At 37.2% G+C, this 22,864-nt stretch overlaps 1 protein-coding gene across 2 annotated transcripts in view; it reads left to right on the forward strand.

Annotated features, from left to right (window-relative positions):
• Positions 1-22,864, forward strand: part of LOC145988852 (UBX domain-containing protein 11-like) — a 54,016-nt gene that overhangs the window by 30,019 nt on the left and 1,133 nt on the right. For both annotated transcript variants that reach the window (XM_083124090.1, XM_083124089.1), the window contains exons 6-10: positions 4,686-4,795; positions 5,963-6,110; positions 8,818-8,985; positions 10,346-10,864; positions 18,623-18,716. In XM_083124090.1, coding sequence (XP_082980216.1) covers positions 4,686-4,795; positions 5,963-6,110; positions 8,818-8,985; positions 10,346-10,864; positions 18,623-18,716 — 1,039 coding nt within the window. The remainder of the gene's footprint in view (positions 1-4,685; positions 4,796-5,962; positions 6,111-8,817; positions 8,986-10,345; positions 10,865-18,622; positions 18,717-22,864) is intronic.

The following is a 22,864-nucleotide window of genomic DNA, read 5'->3' on the forward strand; positions in this document are numbered from 1 at the left end:
AGAGACACCAAAATCATTAATTGCTGTGTAAGACACAACTTGCAGTGCAAAAACGAGCGATGGATTTTCCACTGCACTGACAAGGGAATAGTGCCAGCAATAAATGGCTCAGTACGTTAACAGCATTGATCGTCAGTATATAGGATCTCACCAGCAATAAATTATTGTTACAAGAATGATATAGTTTCTGGAATTACAATTATTTTCGCGATAATATTTGTTCACAAATTTTAAAATTGCAATACATTTAGAACACTCAGGTTTACACGACAGTTTCCTCAATATTTTTTTTCATATTGCAAAACGTGTGTACGAGTTATTGACTTCTCTGCAGAAACGACAATTTTCTGTAGTTAATATACATAGTTTTCAAATTTATGTATTTCTCCTACTTTTCTGTAACTTTTGATAATCATGACATCATTATCATCAACTTTCGCTCTTTCCTGCCTCTGGCTGGGCCAGCATAGAAGTCAAGCCTGTCCATTTTTCCTGATCTTCCACCACTCCTCTCTTTCCAAGGTGTTCCAATCTTGTCCTCTTCTCCTAACACTCTCCACCATCTGCTCTCTCCACCGACATCTTGGTCTCCCCCTTGGCCTTATTCCCACTCCTTGTGCATTGTAAGTTCTTACTGGTACTCTTTCTGCATTCATCCTCTTCATGTGTCCGAACCATCTCATCTGTGCCTGATCTATTCTGTCCTGAAGCTTCACTACACCCACTGTCTGTCGGATCTCCTCATTTCTTATTCTATCCCTTCTAGTCTTCCTCAAAAGACTCCTTAAGAATGTAATCTCCACTGCCTGCATCTTTTCTTTGTTTCTCTATGTCATTGTCCAAGTCTTTGCTCCATACGTAATTATTGGCACATAGTATGTGTTATATATTAACTTCTTGCATTTAATAGGTACGTACATCCCTGTTCCATATTAATCTTCGAACGCTTTGATATAGTCCACCACCCATTTGTCCTCTTCTGTTTACCTCCTCATCTATTCTTCCACTTCTCTCAATCATGACAATGAGGATGAATGGTTTATTTAATTATTCTCTTATCTATAGTCGCTTTCTGCCACTTTCGGCTAATTGTGAGAACGAGGAAGAATGATGAATGATGAGCAGTGTGGGGAATGGAGGAGCAGGGGGATCTCATCCTCCCAACTTGGTTTCTTTCCTAGTTTTTGTTTTGAGTCCATTTTATGCATAGATAATCTGATCGAGACTGGATCCTAACCACTATGTGCCTCCGCTGGGTATCGAACCTGGGGGCCTTTTGCTGACTTCATATCAGTCTATAAAAAATGAAATATTTATTCTCAAGAGAAATATGTTGATGTGAACATAAATACGTAATCCTACCAAATTTTATTTGTGTATAGTTGTAATCATTAATTTGGGCAACACCCTAATTGCAATATTCATATATCAAATTTGAATTGATATGCCACTTGCATAGGTATGGTATTCTCAAAAACTATAGTAAAAATTAGTAACTGAAGTAACACTGCTATCAAAATTATCGAATGACTGGAATCATGATAATAAATAACAGAATCTATTTACCAGTAGTAGGGGATTTTTTTTAATACCCATGTGGTTGTTTTCATTTTTTTATGCAGAAGTAGCGCAAAAAGTAGCGAAGTAGCGAGTAGCGAACAGGAGTAGCGTAGCGAGCTACTTTTTGGTAAATGTAGCTGTAGCTGTAGCGAAGCTACATTTTGGAAGAGTAGCTGTAGCTGTAGCGAAGCTACTTTTAAAATGTAGCTTTCTGATCACTGAAACCAGCCAATATAGATTCTAGGACTGAGCCGATACCACTTACAGATTCTCATTGATCTCGTACCAATATCGGTGCTTGAAAATTGTAACAATTAAAAGTTGAAAAATAAAGATAATATGACCCTAATATTAGTGGGTGAGTATTTCACTCGTTATAAGTATCAATTTACCAGAGCATTGTTTCAAATATTCACAGATTACATCAGAATGTTAAAAATACCTTATATGTAATCACAGAACACTGTCTTCACACAATATTAGTGCAAAATAAGTGAAAACTTCGAATTTTGCATACTTTCCATTTTAATTAGAATCCGCGAAAGTGTAGCATGGCATTTTGTGGACCCCGCACAATACCAATATGCTGGAAAATTATCGGTATATAAAATCTGATCGATGCTTTCCATAACCGATACTACCAGTATCGGCCGATACCAATACATTGGCACCTGTATCGGCTCAATCCTAATAGATTCTTTAGTGGAGTGTGCAGCATCAGAGAGATTTGTTTTATCTTACAGAAAAGTAATTTACAACTTCGTTAAATCTCATTAACATTATCCCATTTGATTTAGGAACATTTCATATCACTCGATATTTCAAATTAACAATTATTGCTAGCGAATATTTCTGACAACGCAACCCAAAACAGGTGGTAAGCTAGATAAATATAATATAAGTAACAAATAAGTACACGAGTGTTATAAAATATTATGTAAAAATCCTTACCTGACATGCCCATCTTGTTTCACTTATCTTCTGTAGTTCAACAACATGCCCACCCATCTTCTCTTGCATCTTGATGAACCTCGGATGAACAACAGATCCACTAAGGAAAACGTATAGAGATTCCAAGAGGTCAAAGAAAGTTCTACAATGGCTTACTCCTTTACAAACTTCTACAATGACAAGATTCAATCTGTGGTTCATGCAGTGGATGTATATCACCTGAGTCACTTCTTGCCTGAAGAGCGCTTGAACGCCTTGAGATTGCCCGCTTAAGACATTAGCTCCATCATATGTTTGACACACACAGTTTTCCAAAGGAATACCACAATTGTTGAGAGTCTCTTTCATGTAAAGAAACAAAAGTTTTGAGTCCAACACTTCTGCTGGATGGAATCCAAGGAAGCGTTCGTACACAGTTCCTTTCAAATAATATCGAACAACAATAGTTAATTGCTCTGTTTTGCTAATGTCCTTGGACTCATCAATCATTTAACTGTAGTACACGGATTTGTCAATTTCACTTTTGATTGTTTTCAAAGTGAGTTTACTGAACACATCAAGTAATTCATTTCGTATGGAATGGTGCAAATATTTCGAATTCTTAGGACCATTATCTATCTTCTTCTTCAAAACACTATTAGTTTTTGCAACAAGTGAAACAAGTTCCAAAAAGTTTCCTCTATTTTCGCTGCTTTCCCCCTCATCGGCTCCTCTTTGAGCAATCCCTTGCAGAGCTGTATAGCGTAGTATATCTGTAAGCCTGGAAAGGTATTCCCTGTTTTCCTTAACTTGAGCTGAATATACTGAACTCACTACGGTGGCCATAGATGTTTCACTGCCTTTCGATTTCATATCTTTGAAAGACACCCAAACGACTTGTGGTGTTCACTGTTTTCGTGTTTCCAAAATCCAGATTCTTTCTCCAAAGCTCTTTTCCAATTTTTGTAACCTTCACTTATGAATACTTGGTTTTCTCTTCTCCCAACAAAAGTAGAAAACTGTCTACACGGAAAACAAAACACAGCGTCATTATTCACACTGTATTCAATCCATGGAAAATCCTTGTACCACTCACTATTGAAACCTCTATTATTCTTACCATATTTTGTTTGTGGAAAATTCCGTAGATTTGGTTGGCGAGGGGACTCAGCTGGTGATTGTGCCAAATCACTGAAACAATCCTGTACCTTTACACTTTGGATTTTGGCTGAATTTTCACTGCTCTTGTGTGGTTTTCTATGAAGCCTCTCATCCATGCAAACTTCACTGTTTCCGTTATCACTATCCTCATTATCCGATTATCTTCATATTCAAAATCTTCTATTTCTGCCGCACTACTTTCTTGCGTATGTTCACCTCTGGTCTTTTTTGCAGATATCGGCTCAGAACTGCCAATATCTTTTTCATCGTCATCATCATCTGTAGAACAATGATCTCTTTCCCTACTCGATGAAGCCGATGCGAAAAAGTCACTGATAAGCTTATTAGCCATTACCGTAGCTCTTTTCTGTCCTTACTGACAAAGAAGAAATGAGCAAAGCAACAGACAGGCATTTCAGTAAATTCAAGTCGCTTATGTTTACTAACATGCCTCATAACCATTGCTCAACACAACCTGGTGATTGTTGAGGCGTAGTATATACTATTGTTCTGCATTCTTTTCTTTGTGGAACAAAAGCACCGTGGGTTTTATAAAAATAAATATAGCAAAGCGGCAAGAGAGAGGAAGGAAACGTTTTTCTCGGCCTTGCTCCTTTAAGTTTGTGCTGGAAATGAAGATTGGGAAAGCATTCTGAATTATCGTTTTTCCTTTTAAAGATTGTATTGTATACATGAATAGTATTGGGGCTAAAAGCAACGCGAAATTAATCTGTTCAGATTACCCTACATGTATTTAAATCATTTTCAAAAATCTTAATTTCTGAATTTTTTGGGTGGGCAATCGGGTGGGCAGCGGAATTTTTGAGTGGGCGCTTGCCCAGCCGTGCCCACCCTTGGCGCCGTCCCTGCAACAAGTGGACACTCTTACACAAGAAAAGGGTAAATTTATAGTCTTCAGTGACTGTGAAAAGAGGAAACAAATGACTGATAAGGGACTGGTTGAACTACTATTAGACACTCAAATATTTCATTTCCATGTGTACTTACAGTTTATTTTACATATTCTATTTCAGATATTTTTGAATGATTATGGAATGGTATGGATTGGGGAGAATGATGAGTTGTCTGGTGAGGAAGATTCATTAGAAGAGATTCCAGAAAACAGGCAGAGTTTAGTTTTTAGGTATGTTAATATAACACTTCTTTGTTGTTTTGTAGTATGTAGATTTTCAAATATTTAAAATTGACCGTTGAAATTTACTTATACATTGTGCCTACATAAGAGTTTGCGAGTTTATTAATCCAGCCCAGTGGAAGGAATCATTTCCATATGTGACTTTTAGCAATGTACTTTGTATGAAATCTTATATGATACCTGCAGAGTATTAATATATCTCATGAAGTGTACCAGCAAACATAAATTTATCAGAGAAAAGTAACTACGTGTTCAAAATTTGGTGCAAAAACATTGTAACATCAAGAGAAAATTACCATTGTTAGGAAGTTATTGAAAAATATGCTGTCTTCAACTTACACCCCATCCTGAAAAGCAACTTGCATTGTGCATTGCCCCCTGATTTTTTACCATTATCTGCCTTTTTTCCTGAAAAGATACATAAAGTATGGAATTTTAGGGCGTATTTTATTAATTCCATAATAATGATAATTTTCTACGCACTGTACATGACAAAAATAAGAAATGTATTATTAGGGTTATGGGTGCAAATTAAATTATAGACTATTTAGATAGTGACCAATCTCTGGTATGTACATATATTGGCATACATTTCTCATTTAGCTAGAATTGTCAGAGTAATGATCTTAAGATGACAACATTTGTTTGAACCATGTTGCTGTAAAGTTGTAGCCAGCCTCTGTGGTAGAGTGGATAGCTCAGCATGCTATAACGCCAGATGTCCAGGGTTCAAATCTAGGCCTGTATGGATTTTCTTTGTGAGTGATCCATTTCATCATATCATTCATCCTCATCGTTGCGATTAGCCAAAATTGGCAAAAAGCTATGCTGAAAAACAAAAAAAGAAATCAAAAGTAAACTTGTGGATGTGGTAAATGCAGTTTAAGTATTACGTACGTGAAGATTCATCCACTCCAGATACTGTACCCTTAGTAAATGAAGGCAGTGAGCCTTCGAAATTAATCAGAAAAAATATCCCATTATGCAACGTGGAAACACGAATCTTCACATACGTAATAAACTTGTAATATGTGTATGTTTATAAAAAAATATGCCATTTGTTTTAAGGAGGTTTCCTGCATATATTATGAAATAGTATACCATGTGCTCCATAACTCACAGCTTATTTTTCTTTAACTTCATTTTTTTCCGTAGTGGAGGCTCTTGGCATCCTGATGCTTCACATGTTGAAGGCTTTGCTGTTGATTTTGATCGAGTGCTGAAGAATATTGAGGAACTTAACTTAATTGCTGGTGATGGGGTTCCTCAGATATATTACACAAATGAAGGTGCAACATTCAAGGTAAGTTAAAATAAAATGTATACCATGTTTCATTTGTTTCTGTATACATATAGTGTTGTCAGGGGATAATGTGCCTATTGAACACGTTCAGCCCTCAATGCCTGCATTTTTAAAGACAGCTGAGAATGTTGAGTTAGTAGCTTGCCAATGAAGGTACTGGCATACATGTTCCTCTGTTAGTGTCAGTTCATAGTTTCCTGTAATCATCATTCATCATGTGTGGTTGCAATTAGCCAAGCGAGTCAGAAAAGTGATGCATAATATGAAAAATATAAAATACAAATATAGCAAGGGTCAGTTTCTTCTAATAATAGTGTCAAATCTATTTGAATATGGTATATTCTACCTGTTGTTACATTGAAATGTGAAATCTTTTAGAATGCAAAAATAACACTATGAATAAAATCAGCAACAGTTATTTTAGACTGCTGCACTTCAACTTTCCTTAGAAAGTTTTCATATACCTATTGCAGGGGCGGCTCAAGATAAAATTTTCACCCGGGCACAATTGGGTTTTCCATGCCCCCCCCCCCCCCCGACTTTACACTCCCAATAAAACCTTGACCATGTTACATATTTACTGTTCTAAATAAGAAAAATAATAGCTTTATTTTTAAATACTTTAAGTATTACTGTTAAAGAATATGTTTAATTGCATTTATTTAATACCTACATAATGAAATAAAAAACAGTAATCTCTTAAATTGCTACATGATTTAGCAATGTATGTATTGTTACGCAGCAATAAATTTAAAAATATCTTCTTTCGAAGCATGGTAGCAATGAAGACAAAGTCCCTAAATGTTTACTTCTTTGAGAGCTTCTTTATACATGCCTACTAATTGACTATAGGGTCAATCCATATGAAGTGGTACAACATGGTTGCTTGACCATTTATTAAAAATATATATTTTTTGTGTGGTGTTAGCCTCATATGTTGACAGTTCAGAACCACTGTTATTTTACTTTTACTATCACCGATTTGAAGATGGTGGGCATTTTTATCATGGTGTGCATAATTTTCTCCATTCGTAAGCATCAGCGGCAACTTTTTTTATCTCAGCTCTGGTAAGTCCTAGGACAATGAGACAAAATCTGTGATGTTAAGCATATTATAGGATATAATTATATTTGTGTATAATACCCTCAATATTATTCCTTCATAATACATTTTAAAGTCAAAGTTGTGCATCCTAATCACTCAAAATGTCATTTTTGGACATTTTTTAGAGGGAAGGCAGTTTGTTTAACACTTGAATTTTTTTGTGCAAGTTTCTGTGTACCAATAGTGTGTGTCAAAATTATTTGAAACTTGAGACTATAATCCTTCTTTTTCTACAGGGTCATAAACATGTATTTTTTGTTACAAAATTCCAAGTTCAGGGTTAAATATCTCTGGTGGGCAGTTGTTTAAAAATCTAAAATTTGTACACAATACAGTACTCTTATGATAATTAAGTTCAGTAAAAATTTTGAGTTTCAGATTCAATTGGTTTAAAAGATACAAAACTCGTGAAAAATTCAATATTTTGCATTAAATATGGTATGCCTAATTTCATTTCTTATTAACACTTTGTGTTAAAATTCTGCAAACTGTAATTTGGAATGTGAATAAACACCATTACAATCCTGAAATGGATCTACAATAAAGTATATATACGAGGCCATGGTGAAAAGTAAAGCTTCCTATGTTTTTATTTTTTGTTGTTACCTTGTAAACGCATTTTGGATTTCAGCAACCATACATTGCACTTATGAGACTTTCCTGCTTCTCCATTGAAGGTTTAAAACTTCTATCACCAGGGGGTGTTAAACTATAGCAAGGAAAATAGCAGCATGTAACCATGCAATGTTGGTGGAGCACCTGAAGTAGCATGCCATGATCAAGATTCTAACCATAGAGAATATGCTACAAATTGACATACATCTGAGACTGAAGGCATTTTATGGGGATGAATGCGTAGACATCAATACTGTGCGATCTTGGGCTTTTCATGCTCATAAAGAAAACCCCAGCTGAAGAAGTCTTAGCATATATGAGAGAATGGAGTGGAAGGCCACATACTGCAACTGATGGAGGTCATCGGAATCGTGTTCAGCTGGGGTTTTCTTTACGAGCATGAACAGCCCAAAATCACACAGTATTGATGCCTACATGGATTTAAATGTACAAGTATTTCAAATATGACTATATGTACATGAAACATCACTGACTGAGAACTTCGTTTCTTGGAAGGTTTATGTTTCATTTATTCTGGGCAGAACAGCAGACTTCACAGACTTTCACTCCCCAAATGAATATATTTGGGTAAAATTTTAAAAATTTCTTCTTCATCTTCTAACTATACTTGCTGGAAGGGAGGTGAAAATATTTCACTTTTGACAAGAGCATGGTCTTTCCCCAGAAAACTAAAACCAACGTCAACTCTCTACAATAAGTTCATTTATTTTTTATACATCACTGCACACTTGAAGAGTGTATGCATGAAAGCCTCCTGATTGTTTACAATGGCTTGACATCACATTATTAAACCTAAAAATAAGAACAGAGGAAGATAAATATGCACAGACTTTAATTGCATTTGTCTTGATGGGATAGAGAAAATTCATTCAGAAACAACTAACACATCATAAACGCTTCTTGCATAGCCTTTAATTGCATTAGTATTTCAATATTTATTCAAGTAATCATTTTTTTATTTCCCAGACTCCAGAATATGTTCCATTGACTTTGTACTCTAACGGCTTGGTCCTGTACTGCGGCCCATTTCGGCCATACTCTGACCCTGGGACCCAGAGCTTCGTGCAGGATATCGTGGATGGATTCTTCCCCTCAGAACTCCAACATTCATACCCAGATGGAGTTCCTTTCAAGGTATTCAGTACAATTTATGCATTAAATCAAAATTTAATATATTTAGTATCCTAATGTATAGTATATTTACTACCTTTATTTTTTACAGCATCTTTTCAATGCATTGGAGTTGGTGTCTGATGTTTCATTGTAGGCTGAAAATAGTATAGTATAACTGGCCTCGGAATTGATAAAAGGAATAAAACTTTCTCATTCCAATATTCAGTTTCTCACTTTCACTACTTTAACCATGGGGGAGATATTGTTCTTTTGTGTGTGTGTGTGTTCTCCTGTAAGAAAAACCTAACAAATGCTCCATTTTTTTTGTGATGATTTCAAATTTCATAACGTGATCCCATATAAATATGCAAAAATATCCAAGCACATTTATAGTGGCAATCTAGCCACTGAAGGTTCCAAGTGTGAGTCCTGACATTCGTAGGTATAACTAGCTTCCAATCATTGGAGGGGGTCAGTCATAGGTGTGAGTTTCTGATTTCTTGAGCAGTTGGGTGGGATGGAGGGGGAGAGGTTCGAATTCTGATTTAAGCAATACCAAACTGTATTCCATATAAACATCTTGGCTCACCATGAAATGTGTCAAATTTATCGGAAATTTTACCTTTAATTTATGCAGAGTTTTATATAAAATATTTTGTTCCAACCTCAACCATATTTGGGCATTCTAATAATATTTGTTGCAAGTCAGCACTTTTCCAGTCACAGTTATATTTGTTGTGTTTGTAATTCCAATTTTCCATAAATATTTTAAACTGCTGCTTAAAAATAGGATTTCTTTCATTCCCTTTCCTGAAACTGACAACAATCTTGTCTAGTTTCCTCTATTTGCTATTTCATTGATATTAAGCATATATTCTTCCCATTTTTGCAACAATTAGGAATGATAATTGCTAATGCTATGCTATCTAGCTATGATTTTCTACGAAAAAGCATTGTTACTATAAATTAGACTGATCTGTATGTAAGGATTGTTGCCCACCATCACATGTGTCTGTCTTGGTTTATGTATTATGTCACACAGGAAAATATGTTCCCCCTTTTCTCCCATCTCTGAATTATTAAAGGGAATATATCCCCCAGTTTCGCTGCCAATGATGTCTGCTCTGACCTGGGTTTACTGTGCACCACCATAACTCACCAATACTAACCTGTGGCCAAGCCTTACATTTAGGTGTTTATCCTTGTTCAGCTGACTTTTTGGTAATCAACATATTGTGAACAAAGGCAATAATATGTGTCACATATAAAAATAAATCATTGTACACATTTATGTATGTATATTTATTGTAAAAATTGCATATATGCTAGTATATGAATCCTTGTAATTACTATTGCAAGATCTTTCTTTTTCATTTTTCAGGTGGTAGATAAACGTAACGTGATGTTTAAAAATCAACTTCTTGTGAGAAGACCATTTGTAGGAAAGGGACAGAAGCTGGGCATTAAGTCTCCTGCATCTGCTCAGCAGGGAGAAGTCATCCCAGATAATGTGCACGAATCTTTCAGAAACATGGATGCATTAAAGCAGAAAGAGATCGATTGCATGTTGAATCTCAGAGGAAGCAATAAATTAAATTCCATTAAGAAAATCAACGGTAAGATCTCCTCTTCCAAACAAATCATCAACAAACATTCAAAGGACAGTAGAAGTGCAAGTCAGCCTGTCGAGAATGGAAATGCTTTGAAACCTCTTGCAGAAAACCATGTGGATTTGAAACATGTGCGGAAGCCTGAAGCAAGAAGCAACAAGACAAAGACAGAACTTGAAATCTCTGGACGGAAGATGTCGGCAGATGAATTTCTGAGCAAACTTCCACCTGCTGTTGTCAGGCATGGAAAGATTATAGACATTCGATCAAACATTGCAGAAATTTTAAAGGTATCAGCTTTCACTTCTGATGGAAGTAAAATATCAAATCTGTGTTACTTGCAAAAAGATGTAATCTTTTAATTGCCTCACTGCTACCATTCACAAAATGTATTTGTTTGTAGTCGCCAAGATCAATAGGCAAATAAAAATTACATTCATTTGCAGGTGACATGGACTTTGTGCTTATTTTTGTAAGTTAATTTTAACCATATCTGTGATATGACTTTAAGTAATGGTTTTATTCTATAACTAATTGTTATTTGGTTTTTGTGTGAGGACATGTGCAAGAATTTTCCCAAAGGAAGGTTATGACTTCTTTTTAATAATTGTTACTAAATTCGTCAGCTAGAGGGTGGTTGAAACTCCTATCACCCCTGCCCCCTTTGGGTGTGCCATTATATGTGGTATACTATGCTACTACCCTAGTTTTACCTCATTTTATCATTTGTGAACTGTGTGTATACATTACCATGATTGAATTTGTTGTTATTACAAGCACACTGGGCAAAAAATGAGACCCCTCCAGGCAAACATGGAATGGTTATGTTGGCACTGCCAGTATCCACTTAGTGTGACACTCGCTGCAGCTGATAAGCAAATTGTGAGGTACATGGACCACAGTATCTGTGCCAGTTGTGGTTCCTGACAAGCATGTGTTTCTCATGTGCAGTATGGGTCAGAAGAAAGACGTTGGTGAGTGGCAAAAAGGGGTCATTGCATTTGGGTGTTCAAAAGGACACAGTGTACAGGAAGTAGCAGAATTCTTTGATGTGTCACACAGTACACTGAAACGTGTTGATAGGCAGTGGAAGCAAACACAGTCTACAAGAAACCAGCATGCTCACAAACAGAGACCACTGACGAATGTCACATCTTGTGTCATCAACCAACCATTTTGCAACGAAGCAACTCTTGTTGCAACACGTCTATGATGGGCCACATGCCTCAGTTTCAGAACATACACTGCAAAGGGAACTTCACATCATGGACATCTGGAGTAGAGTACTCAGGAAGAGGCCACTGCTCATAACTGCACACAAAAAAGCATGCCCTCAATGGGCTAAACACCACACAACCTGGACAGTAGATGACTAGAAACAGGCCATTTGGCCTGATGAGTCCCATTTCTGCCTCTACAGTAATGATGCTCAATGTAGAGTACACCACCGACCGCATAAAGCCTTCCATGAGGACTGTGTACAAGCAGGTGGTGGGTCAGTGATGCTCTGGGGGTGCTTCACATACACAGAATTGGGTCCTTTGGTTGGAGTTACTATTCACATAAACCAGCATGGCTTCATTCGACTTCTGAACAAACAGTTGTTGCCGTTTGTCCAACATCTCACCGATAATCCAACTGTGGACACATCAATTTTTCAGGATTGCAATTGTCATGTGCATAGGGCCGAAACTGTCACTGCATGGAACGATGAGCATGCGGAGAAGATCTCCCATCTTCCCTGGTCGGCGAAGTCCCCAGATCTCAATCCTATTGAGAATCTGTGGGACCACTTGCAACAACGGGTCAAGCAGAGAAATAGACATCCACGGCACCTCGCCGAACTTTATGACTAGTTGAGGACTGAATGGCTTGCACTCGATGTGACCCTTATCTAGTGACGACGTCAGAAGGGAGCACCCCCACAGTCAGACATTTAATCCCCACCCCCCCCCCCCCACTGACGTTAAGGAAATATCGTATAATAAGAGAGTTCATTTCTAACGATTTTCACTTTTTCTAAGTCGTGTATTCTGCATCATATCACTTCTTCTGCTTATAATACCAACATGACTATAACAAAAATTAATTTTCTTTTAGTGTAACATCAATATATGTCAATACTTGGAGGACATATTCCTCACATGAAGACGATTAAATAATGTTATATGAACATGGGCCCGGAAAATGCGTCATTGACGCATTAGAGTGCATTTTCGAAAACGCTGCACACTGTGTATGAGGCGAAAGCAGTGTAGTGTGGAATGCTGAAAACGCTGTCAGATGCTACATATCCCACATCTGAACTGGCAGAAAACATGGTGGGAGACATTGGCGTTGACCCCAGGTGAAATGGGGGGGGAGGTCGAGAAACACATCGTAGTCAGGAAACGCTTTATTGACACGTTTCAGTTCGTATGCTACTACATCACTCAACACCCCGTACCAGAACACGCAGTCCGCATGTAATGTAGTAGAGGTTCTAGTGAACCCCCCGGATGTACGCATGGAGGAGGGGAAGGTACAACGTGTCAGTTCGGTGGTTTACCACAAGTGGCATCCCGTGCACACAGGAAGACGTAGTGAGCTTGCCATGCAAATTACATCAGTTGTTGTGTATTCATCACAGATGTGGGTGCAGGTACAGTCAAATGTACAGGCATTCAAATGCAGAATTGGCCAATGCCCATTTCATGTATGGGTTAGCAGGCGGTAATAGTAGTCATGCTCAGCGTTTGTACCGTGAGAGATATCCAGAACAACAGTGCAAAGACAGGAGAATGTTTCAGGCAATACATCGTCGTCTGAGGTAACAAGAAACATTCACGCCTGCCACACGTGACAGGGGGAGGTCGAAAAGGACGAGGACCCCACAACTGGAGGCGGCGATTCTGCATGCCGTTGAAGGCGAACCGAGTGTCAGCACAAGACAATTAGCAGCCAGACGTAATGTGGACCACATGACTATCTGGAGAGTGTTGCGTGACAACCGGTTGTACCCGTACCATTTACAACACGTGCAGGCACTGTCAGCAGCCGATTTCCCCTCACGAGTAGTGTTCTGTGAATGGTTTCGAACAATGTGCAAACCCTGACTTTAGTGCAACTGTGCTGTTTTCCGATGAGGTCTCCTTCCAATATGACCAGATTGTGAATTTCCACAATCAGCACGTATGGGCCAACGTGATTGTGCAATCACGTCATCAACACCAGTTCGCCATCAATGTGTGGGCTGGCATTGTGGGTGATGGCTTGGTGGGGACCTATGTTCTCCCCATCCCCAGGCTTAACAGATGGACATACAAAGCATTCTTACAGGACACCTTACCTGTGTGAATGTTCGTCGGTTTCTGCATCGACATTTTCGTGGTAGGGGATAGGTAGAGGTGGACCCATTACGTGGCGTCCACGCTCTCCAGACCTCAACCCACTAGACTCTTATTTGTGGGGACATTTAAAGGCTCTTGTGTATGCAACATCGGTGCACGATGCTGAGAGTCTTCGTGTCTGTATTATGGACGGATGCGATACGAAACTGAATTCTCCAGGGATTCACAAGTGCATCCGGGAGTGTATGCAATGGCAGTTTGCTGCATGTCTGTGCACATGGTGGACATTTTGAGCATTTCTTGTGAACCTGTTTGTCTCTCACCTACAGGTCTGGTATGCAGTGTTCTGCTATGGGGTGTTGTGCGATGTAGTAGCATATGAACTGTAACGTGTCAATAAAGTGTTTTCCTGACTACGTTTTTTTTTTTCTCGAACCCCCCCCCCCCCCCCAATTTCACCCAGGGTCAATGCCAATGTCTCCCACCATGTTTCCCGCCAGTTCAGATGTAGGTTACGTGGCATCTGATAGCTTTTTCGACATTCTACACTACACCGCTTTCGCCTCATACATAGTGTGCAGCGTTTTCGTAAATGCACTCTAATGTGTCAATGATGCATTTCCGGACCCATGTTCATATAACATTATTTCATCGTCTCCATGTGAGGAATATGTGCCCCAAGTATTGACATATATTTATGTTACACCCTGTATATGTGTGTGTGTGTGATTTTTGTTCAAGATTCCAGCACCAACCTGGACATAGGTGATTTCTCATTCATCACACCGATTCACAAAAGTGGTAACAAAAATTTTGTTTCATCTTACAGACCAATCTCCTTACTCTCTCTTCTGTCCATCATCTGTGAAAAAGTAATCAAAGACATACTGTACAAATTTGTTTCTCCGTACTTAAGCTCTAAGCAACATGGTTTTCTTCCTGGTAGCTCCTGTCTTACAAACCTGTCTGTTTTACTCTCACATGCTATGAAATGCATTTCAAATAATTCACAATTAGATGTAATATACTTTGATCTGGCCAAAGCCTTTGATACTGTTAGTCATCGTCTTCTGATTCACAAATTATGCAATAGATTCAACATTCATGGCAAATTTCTCACCCTTCTCACAGATTACCTTAGCGATCGCCAACAACATGTCGTTCTTCCTGGAACTGTTTCTAACTTTCTTCCTGTCCTCTCTGGAGTTCCACAGGGTAGTGTTCTAGGACCTCTCTTGTTCATATTATTCGTCGATGACCTTGCCGACCATCTCACAGCTCCCTCTAGCAATTACCTTCTTTTCGCAGATGACTGTAAAATTTTCAGGGAAATCTCCACTTCCGACGATACTCATCTTCTTCAGAATGACATAGCAACATTTACTTCCTGGTGCCTGACATGGGACCTTACATTACATCCTGACAAGTGTACTACTCTCACTATCTCTCTCAAGAAGAATCTGTTAAAGTCATGTTACTCCATCTCTGGCAATAACATCAAAGCAGTATCCTCTCATAAGGACCTAGGCATTGTTTTCGACCAAAAGCTCACATTTGAGGATCATATTTTATGCACCACAAAAAAGGCCATGCGTCTCTTAGGTTTACTCTACCGTTTCACTGAAATTAGTGACATCTCAGCCCTCACTTTGTACTTCAAATCATTCATCTCCCCAATAATAGAATACTGCTCTCCCGTCTGGTCCATGGCATGTCCCAGTCACCTCTCCAGAATCGATTCAGTCTTTAACTTCTTCCTAGCTATAGTCCGTCACAGGGTTCCCTCATTACGCAATTTTTCATCTCCGCATCTCTTGTCTTTTCTAAACTTACAAACTGCTTATCAGCGACGTTTGCAGAATGATTTCAGTTACTTATACAAAATTGTGAATGGCAAAATCCGCTGCAACACACTCCTTGAGGAATTCCACTTTAGAGTACCTATGCGCACAACTCGCAATACAAGGTTATTTTATACAAAAAACCTAGACTGGAAATTCAAAAAAGATCTCTCTTTTATAGACTTGCCACACAATACAATGATCTCCCCTCAAATATTGATATATTTTCCTCCGAGTTTGCCTTTCGGTCTTCTATCAGAAGAAATACTTGTAATTAATATCACATAGTGCCATCTCTTACTTATTTTTTTGTTCATTTGCTATTCACTTTTATGTTGTTTTGTTACTCTTAATTATTTCTTATTTATTTTTATTTATTTATTTTATTTTTTATCTTTATGCTTATTATAATTATTGCTTTCTCATTGTTGACAATTTCAGTGTAAAATGGCCACCTGTGCTGTATCTGAAATTTTCTCAAATAAATAAATAAATAAATAAATTTATGTTCTGTATTCATCGCGATTAACCTAAGTTTTAACTAGTTTTAAGAACTGGAAAGAAGCATTAAATGTAGATGGTTTTAAAACATCACGAACATTCTGAGGACTACAAAACATCATCTGTAGTATGGAAAAATTATTCTAATAGTGGATCATTAGTGACAACAATAATTAGTGAAAGACATTCAAATGTGATTCAATAAAACCGACACTACATGTCACTATTGTGAATGCATTGCTGTTTCTTACTATTCAGACTTTGCTTTTCAAGAAGATGATGAGTCTGACGCAAGCCTTAACAGAGGGATTTTCTTGGAACTCTTGAATTTATTTTCAAAATGAGGTGATATGATATTCAGAAAGCACATGTAGCAGAATTCTCCTACAGGAGAATTGCACTTCACTAAGTGACTTTCGTTGTTTTTAATACTTAAGAAAATTAATTTCTTCCAACGTCATGTTTATTTTGCAAGAAAATTAAACTCTTCGAAACATTTTTTTCGTCATTTATATTATTATATATTAACTTTAATATTTATATGAGTATTTTCATATCAAGAAAGACGATAAATTATAAAATTATAAATGGGGAATCTATTTTACACCATTTTCTACCTGTCTTCCAACACTGAAATAGGCCACTAGAGACAACGCAACTTACGAATAAACAAAAAAAAATTAATGCCTTTATTAAAACAAATCATATGGATCTTAACTAGGCAGTCCACTCTGAATAAAGGACAAACACAAAACACCATACATGAATATAATAAGATTAAGAATAATAATAATACTATTATTATATATTATATGTATGTAGTGTTTTCGTGTGTTTTAATGTGACTGTCCCCTACAATATTTTCTCGCCCCTTCTACCCCCTCAGTCACTTTTCCCTGGCACTGTTACTGCCCACATCCACAGACTTGTAGAGTCCTGCTGTCATTCGCTCCAAGGGAGGGCCAATTAACTATTACGTACGATTGCCTTTTGAGGTCTAATTTTTTGTCTGGTGTGCTTACTTTTGAATGTTTGTGAAGGTTGTTAAGAAAAATGGGGCTGGGAATTTTTAAGCTTATTTGCTCTGTTCTGTTCAGTGCTTGGGTATGCCATCCTTCAGTTAAGAAAAATGTTCATTAAAGCATCCTCCAGGTAGGATAAATTGTTCAAGCATCCCCCACCCCACCTACTGAATTGTCGCCATGTTCATCTACACACTTATCCTACTGGGATGTAAGAGGTGATCCTTTCAGAAAGCACCCAAATGTCAGCCTCACATCCATGTAATACACCCTGGACTGCATTTTGCAGACTGGTGAGGTTCTGTCATGTGGACTCGTGGCCAGTATAATCCTCCATGAGGCTCATGTGGTGTCATCCATATATGTGCGTAATTTTCCCTTCATCCATCTCATCTTATGACCATTCATCCTTATCATGATTAGCCAAAAGTGGCAGAAAAGCAAAGTATAATAAATTAAATCAATCAGTTAATCAAAACAAGCATTCTAACACCTATCCCAAACTCGACCAAGCATCTCCCAGCTAGGAATTTCCGCTCCGAGCACTGGTTCTGTTGATTATAAATTTTCAATGATATCCATTTCACCTGACGTGGACGTTGATGTTGACTTCAGTGAGTATGACTGTTCCACGGTGTCACATTGAACCGATGTCAATAACACTGCTGACACTCGTTCCAATTCCTGCTGATACTGATACTAAAAAATGTAACAATTCAAAGTTGTTCAGAAAATTAATAAATTTTAAAATATAAATTTTCCTTTACAACTATGTCATAGAAACCTACCAGAGTTTAGCTTTATAATATTCATAATTCCACATGACATAATTTTTCAACCACTAAAATCCACATCTTCCCACAATGTTGTAAAAATAGGAACGTTATGCATAATTTCCAGGACTCTAGAAAAGTATTGGCTAGTATTGGTGCCAATGCTTTCCAATCCTCACACCACGGGTATTAGCTCCACCCTAATATCAAGTTTTCCCCTCCTTTGCCACTGGTCACCGAGAACAATACTGAAAGTGTCAAACTCGTTGTATGAGATGCAATTTGGCTGTCATGTGTGGTTGTGCTGACTTACACACATGTACTTCAGATATTTTGCATAAATATAGGTCTGTATTTAGTACTGTATGCTGTACTTGGTTGCTTAATTATCCACATCTACTGTATGCTGTATACATAATATACCATACATTTTAACAACTATGCTCTACACAGTGGTTTATAGGGAGGAAAATACTTTACCGAGTTTCAATGGAGTCCAGATTGAGGTTTTTTACTCCTGTGTTACTGTAGTTATTATTATGTAAACTTATCATTATAATTATTTCTTTCAAATGTTTCCAGCCACCAAAGTCCAGTGTGATGAGCCACATTGTGGAAAATGAACATGTGTTATCTGATGAGGCAGTGGCAACAGTTAAAGTGCGGTCTGAAACAGGTATGTTTTGAAAATATTATTTTATAAAATCATTAAGAGATATTTAGGTCTTCCTCGATGGTTGTTATCAAGGGATCCCAGGTTTGATACCCAGTGAAGGCACATATAGTAGTTTGGATCCGATTTTAAACTGTAAGTCCAGTCCCAATTAGCCTGTCTATGCATAAAGTGAACTTAAAACAAAAAGTCAAAAATAAAAAAATGTTTCTTAAGAAATGTTTCTATTTTACTCTATTTTTGCATGCATTCACTCCTTTCTTCTTACATTCAAGTTTAATTTTGATATAAAGAAATTACACACAAATGTCACATTCTAATGTAAGACTCTCTTAGAAAATAATATGATATGAATGCATACCACAATTGTCATGGATTGATTCCAAATATTATCTATTATTTATTCATTTAGGGACCTAATAGATGATGAAATTAATTTTCTGAAATCCCATGTACAGTATGTGATTGAACAAAGTGAGATAGTTGCACTTTTTGATTTGCTTCATTTTTTTATACGTTGAAGTAGGTCATGAGAAATGAATATTGTGCAACTTTGAGACCTTGAAAATTTTTCCCCTCCCCTGTAGAAAATTTCAAAGTTCAAGGTCAGACTGCCCATTTTTCATGAAAAGTGAAACATGGGTAAGTTCGAACTGCTGTATCTTTGAAAATCAACAACATCCCAAACTTTTGTTTTGATATACTGTTCATATAAGGCGGGTGGCTTATATACATTCAATGGTTTTGATGGGACATTGTTGCTTTCCATTGTTATGCAGCAACAAAGAGGGTCCAAAATGCAGTTCTTTTCCTGTTTTCGGCCCTTAATATCTTGGTTAAGCAAGGTAGAACAAATTCTAAAAAATTACATATGCTTAGAATTCCTTCTGTAGTATTCACGTGAACCTTTCTCTGTTGCCTAGATATTCTCAAGAGATACTACGTAAGTACACAGTGCGGCAATTTGAAATCAGGACTAGTGCTGTAAAAAATAAACAAGTGTTCACAGAAAGTTACTTACCTGGGTTCATTCAAAGTAGGACCCTCCTGCATCCACACATCGCTGCACCCTGCCTACCAGTGCTTGGAAGGATTGCTGGAATACGTTTTGTGTAATGCTATTTAAAATCATTGTCGTAGCCTTCTTGTTGGTTGGTACAAATCAATATAGGAACCTTTCAGTGCAGCTTTCAGTTTAGGAAATAAAAAATAATCACACACAGCCAGCCAGATCCAGTGAATAGGTCAGGTGTGACAACACCCAGATTGCCTTTTGGGTCAAAAAGTCCTTCACAATCAGAGCCTTGTGACTTGGGGAATTGTCATGAAGCAGATGCCAGCTGCATCAACCCGATACTCGAGCCTCAAATGTGTTATTCTTTGCACAAACGTTTCAGTATCTCAAGATAAAACGTAGCTGTAATAGTCTGTCTGTAATTTTGATCTTCGGTAATGATTGTCCTCACTTTCTCAACCAATTTCAGTGTTCTCACCGTACTTGCTCCACCCAGATGCTCGTCATCTTCAATTAGCTCCCGTCCTTCACTGAAATGCTAGTGTATGTTTGTATGTAGTCTGAATCTATGGTTCATTCCGCATATGGGTACTTGATTCATCCGTCTAGGGCAATTAGCCTCCAATATACAGTCGTTTCAAGGTAACTCTGCAATCTGAGACTTGAGTCAGTGGCGCACAGACATGTCGTTTGGAGGGGGTACAAGTCGTGTTCTATTGCTCATATGATAATAGTGCAATTATTTTTTTGTTCCAAACATGTCTGTGATCATTTCCATGTGTATTTTGACAATGTCCTGTACTTTGTTGTCCAGGGAGGAGGGGGAGGCATTTTTCTTCATAAATATTGGAATTTTCCAGTTCCTCCCCTCTCCCCCCGTTTCATATATATACTCAATGTGCATAAATTGTATATAGTCCGAATCTATGGTTCATTCCGCATATAACGACGTATCATTTTTTCTGTCTAGGATAATTAACCTCCGATCTACAGTCATCTAAATGAAACTCTGCATTTTGCTAAAAAATTGGCCCAGTCCTGGGGGGCTTATATGGCAAAATGGGCTCGGTATGAACTTTTACCTTCAATAAAAGTACAACACAATTCTTGTGCATGTTGGGTCGTCAGCTACTGTAACGAGCTTCAACAATGAATAATAAGTTTTGCATGTTAAAAACATTGTTGTGTGTTAGACCACGTTCATTTAAAAAATAACCTAGACTGTAAAGGAAGTAGTTTCAAACATAAAGAAAGTAAATATTGAAACTGAATGTGAAGTTAGCAAATCTCTGGACTTAGCTAATTTGACTTTTTTTAATATATCCATTTTGACTTCGTTGCTCATTACCTGTATCAGTTCATTTTGAATTTCAGAACGTGGATAATTATTGTGAATCTCATTTTATTGTATATGTCTGAAATGTTCTTGTGGTAATTCGTCATAAATTTCGAAAAAATTTCACCAAGTACGTACATGAAGTTTCCTTAATTTTCTGTGGTTTCTGCTGTGTTTAATGTTTCTCGATGTTCTCAAACCACTAAATTATGAGAAGTCGAAAATTGTGATTATGCTTATTAACCGTTGTAAGAGAATGTTTAATTTTTGTTGTTTGGCTTCCTGAATATTCCAAAATGCGATGGCTACCACTCGGTTTATTTAAGATACTAAATAGTTGATGTATTCAATCAAAGTGTATAATTTCACTAGTATTTATGACCGGTTAAAATGTTGTAGTTTTATCAGCCACAAAAATAGCTCTTTTCATCTATTTTTATCACTTCTATTTATTGCATTTAAAATAATAATAATAATAAACCCATGGAATGTGAAGCCCCAAGTGCTCGCTCACTTCACCCACCCTTTGCTATGTGTTTGTTGTTATCATAATTCCTCCCATTGCCATACTAAACTGAAGGTCAGATATGAGAAGTAAAATGGATAAACAAAGAAATAGAAATGCATTCTCTGCAGTGGTCTCAGGTCCGATTCCCTTTTAACGCATCTTGTAGATGCATTTTGATCCAAATTTAAACTGTTGGTCCAGTTCAGATTAGCCTACCATGAGCATATAGTGGACTTCTTGAGCCTGTTAAACAGGCTGATAAAAATACAAAAGAAATGAGTCTTGAATATTATTAGGCATGATAATATATCCAAAACATGGCAGTTGGGAGGGGTGATCACCCCTTTTGCCCTCCTCATGGATCCGCACCTGCTGTGGGCCAGACGACATGGTCTCATTAGTCCAGAAAGAGAGAATGACATTTGGGTGTCTAAGAAGGAGAATAGAGAAAGACAGAGTGAGAGTGTATCCATAGGTAATATGACTTATCTGGCATAGGGGTGTAAATGGCAATCATGTTTTTGATTGTTTGCTTTCTTTCAAATTTAAACCACATAAAACTTTGCCATATCGTAGCAGAAAGTTTCTAAAATCATGATCATCTCAATTGTGATACTTGCTAACACCCATTCATTAGATATCAAACAGTGCAAACATTTTGTAAATGGCATCAGATTAGTAACAATACAAACATGGGTAAGGAAGAAAACAATTGAAAATTGTGATAGATACACAATTACATTTATAATCATTACAGAAAAATTGTATTAGGATTGTGGTAAGTTTGTGCATGAAACTTCCTTGTTCCATTAGCAATGAAATATTATTTATTCCTTCTAATCTCAAGGAACAGATGGTATGTAATGCCTTTCTTGACTATTTTACACTGTGTGAAGAGATTGAAACTCTCCATTCCTTGCAAGAGGTCAGGTGACGTGCAAGGAAAGACCTTACTTGGAACGGATGTGTCTCATTTCCACGAGCAGCACTGGAAATATTGTACACAGTACTTACTTTTCAGTATCAGGTGTTGGGATATGGCATGTATGTACAGTGTGTACATAGTCTCTGCTGATAATTTAATTTTGTTATTGTATCAGCTGATATAGGGATGTTATTTTATTATTATTTTATAAAATTTAATGTATAAATTCATATGGCGTGGTTACGTGAAGGTAAATGTGTAAAAAGCGCAGTCTTTCTTCCATAAGTTGCAATCACTTGTTACGTATATGAATTAAGATTAATGAATCATTTATAATGTTTAAGGAACTTACGCAATTTTGTATCAG

Source organism: Lepisma saccharinum, chromosome 6, assembly GCF_977018435.1.
Source record: "Lepisma saccharinum chromosome 6, izLepSacc3.1, whole genome shotgun sequence".
NCBI lineage: Eukaryota > Metazoa > Arthropoda > Insecta > Zygentoma > Lepismatidae > Lepisma > Lepisma saccharinum.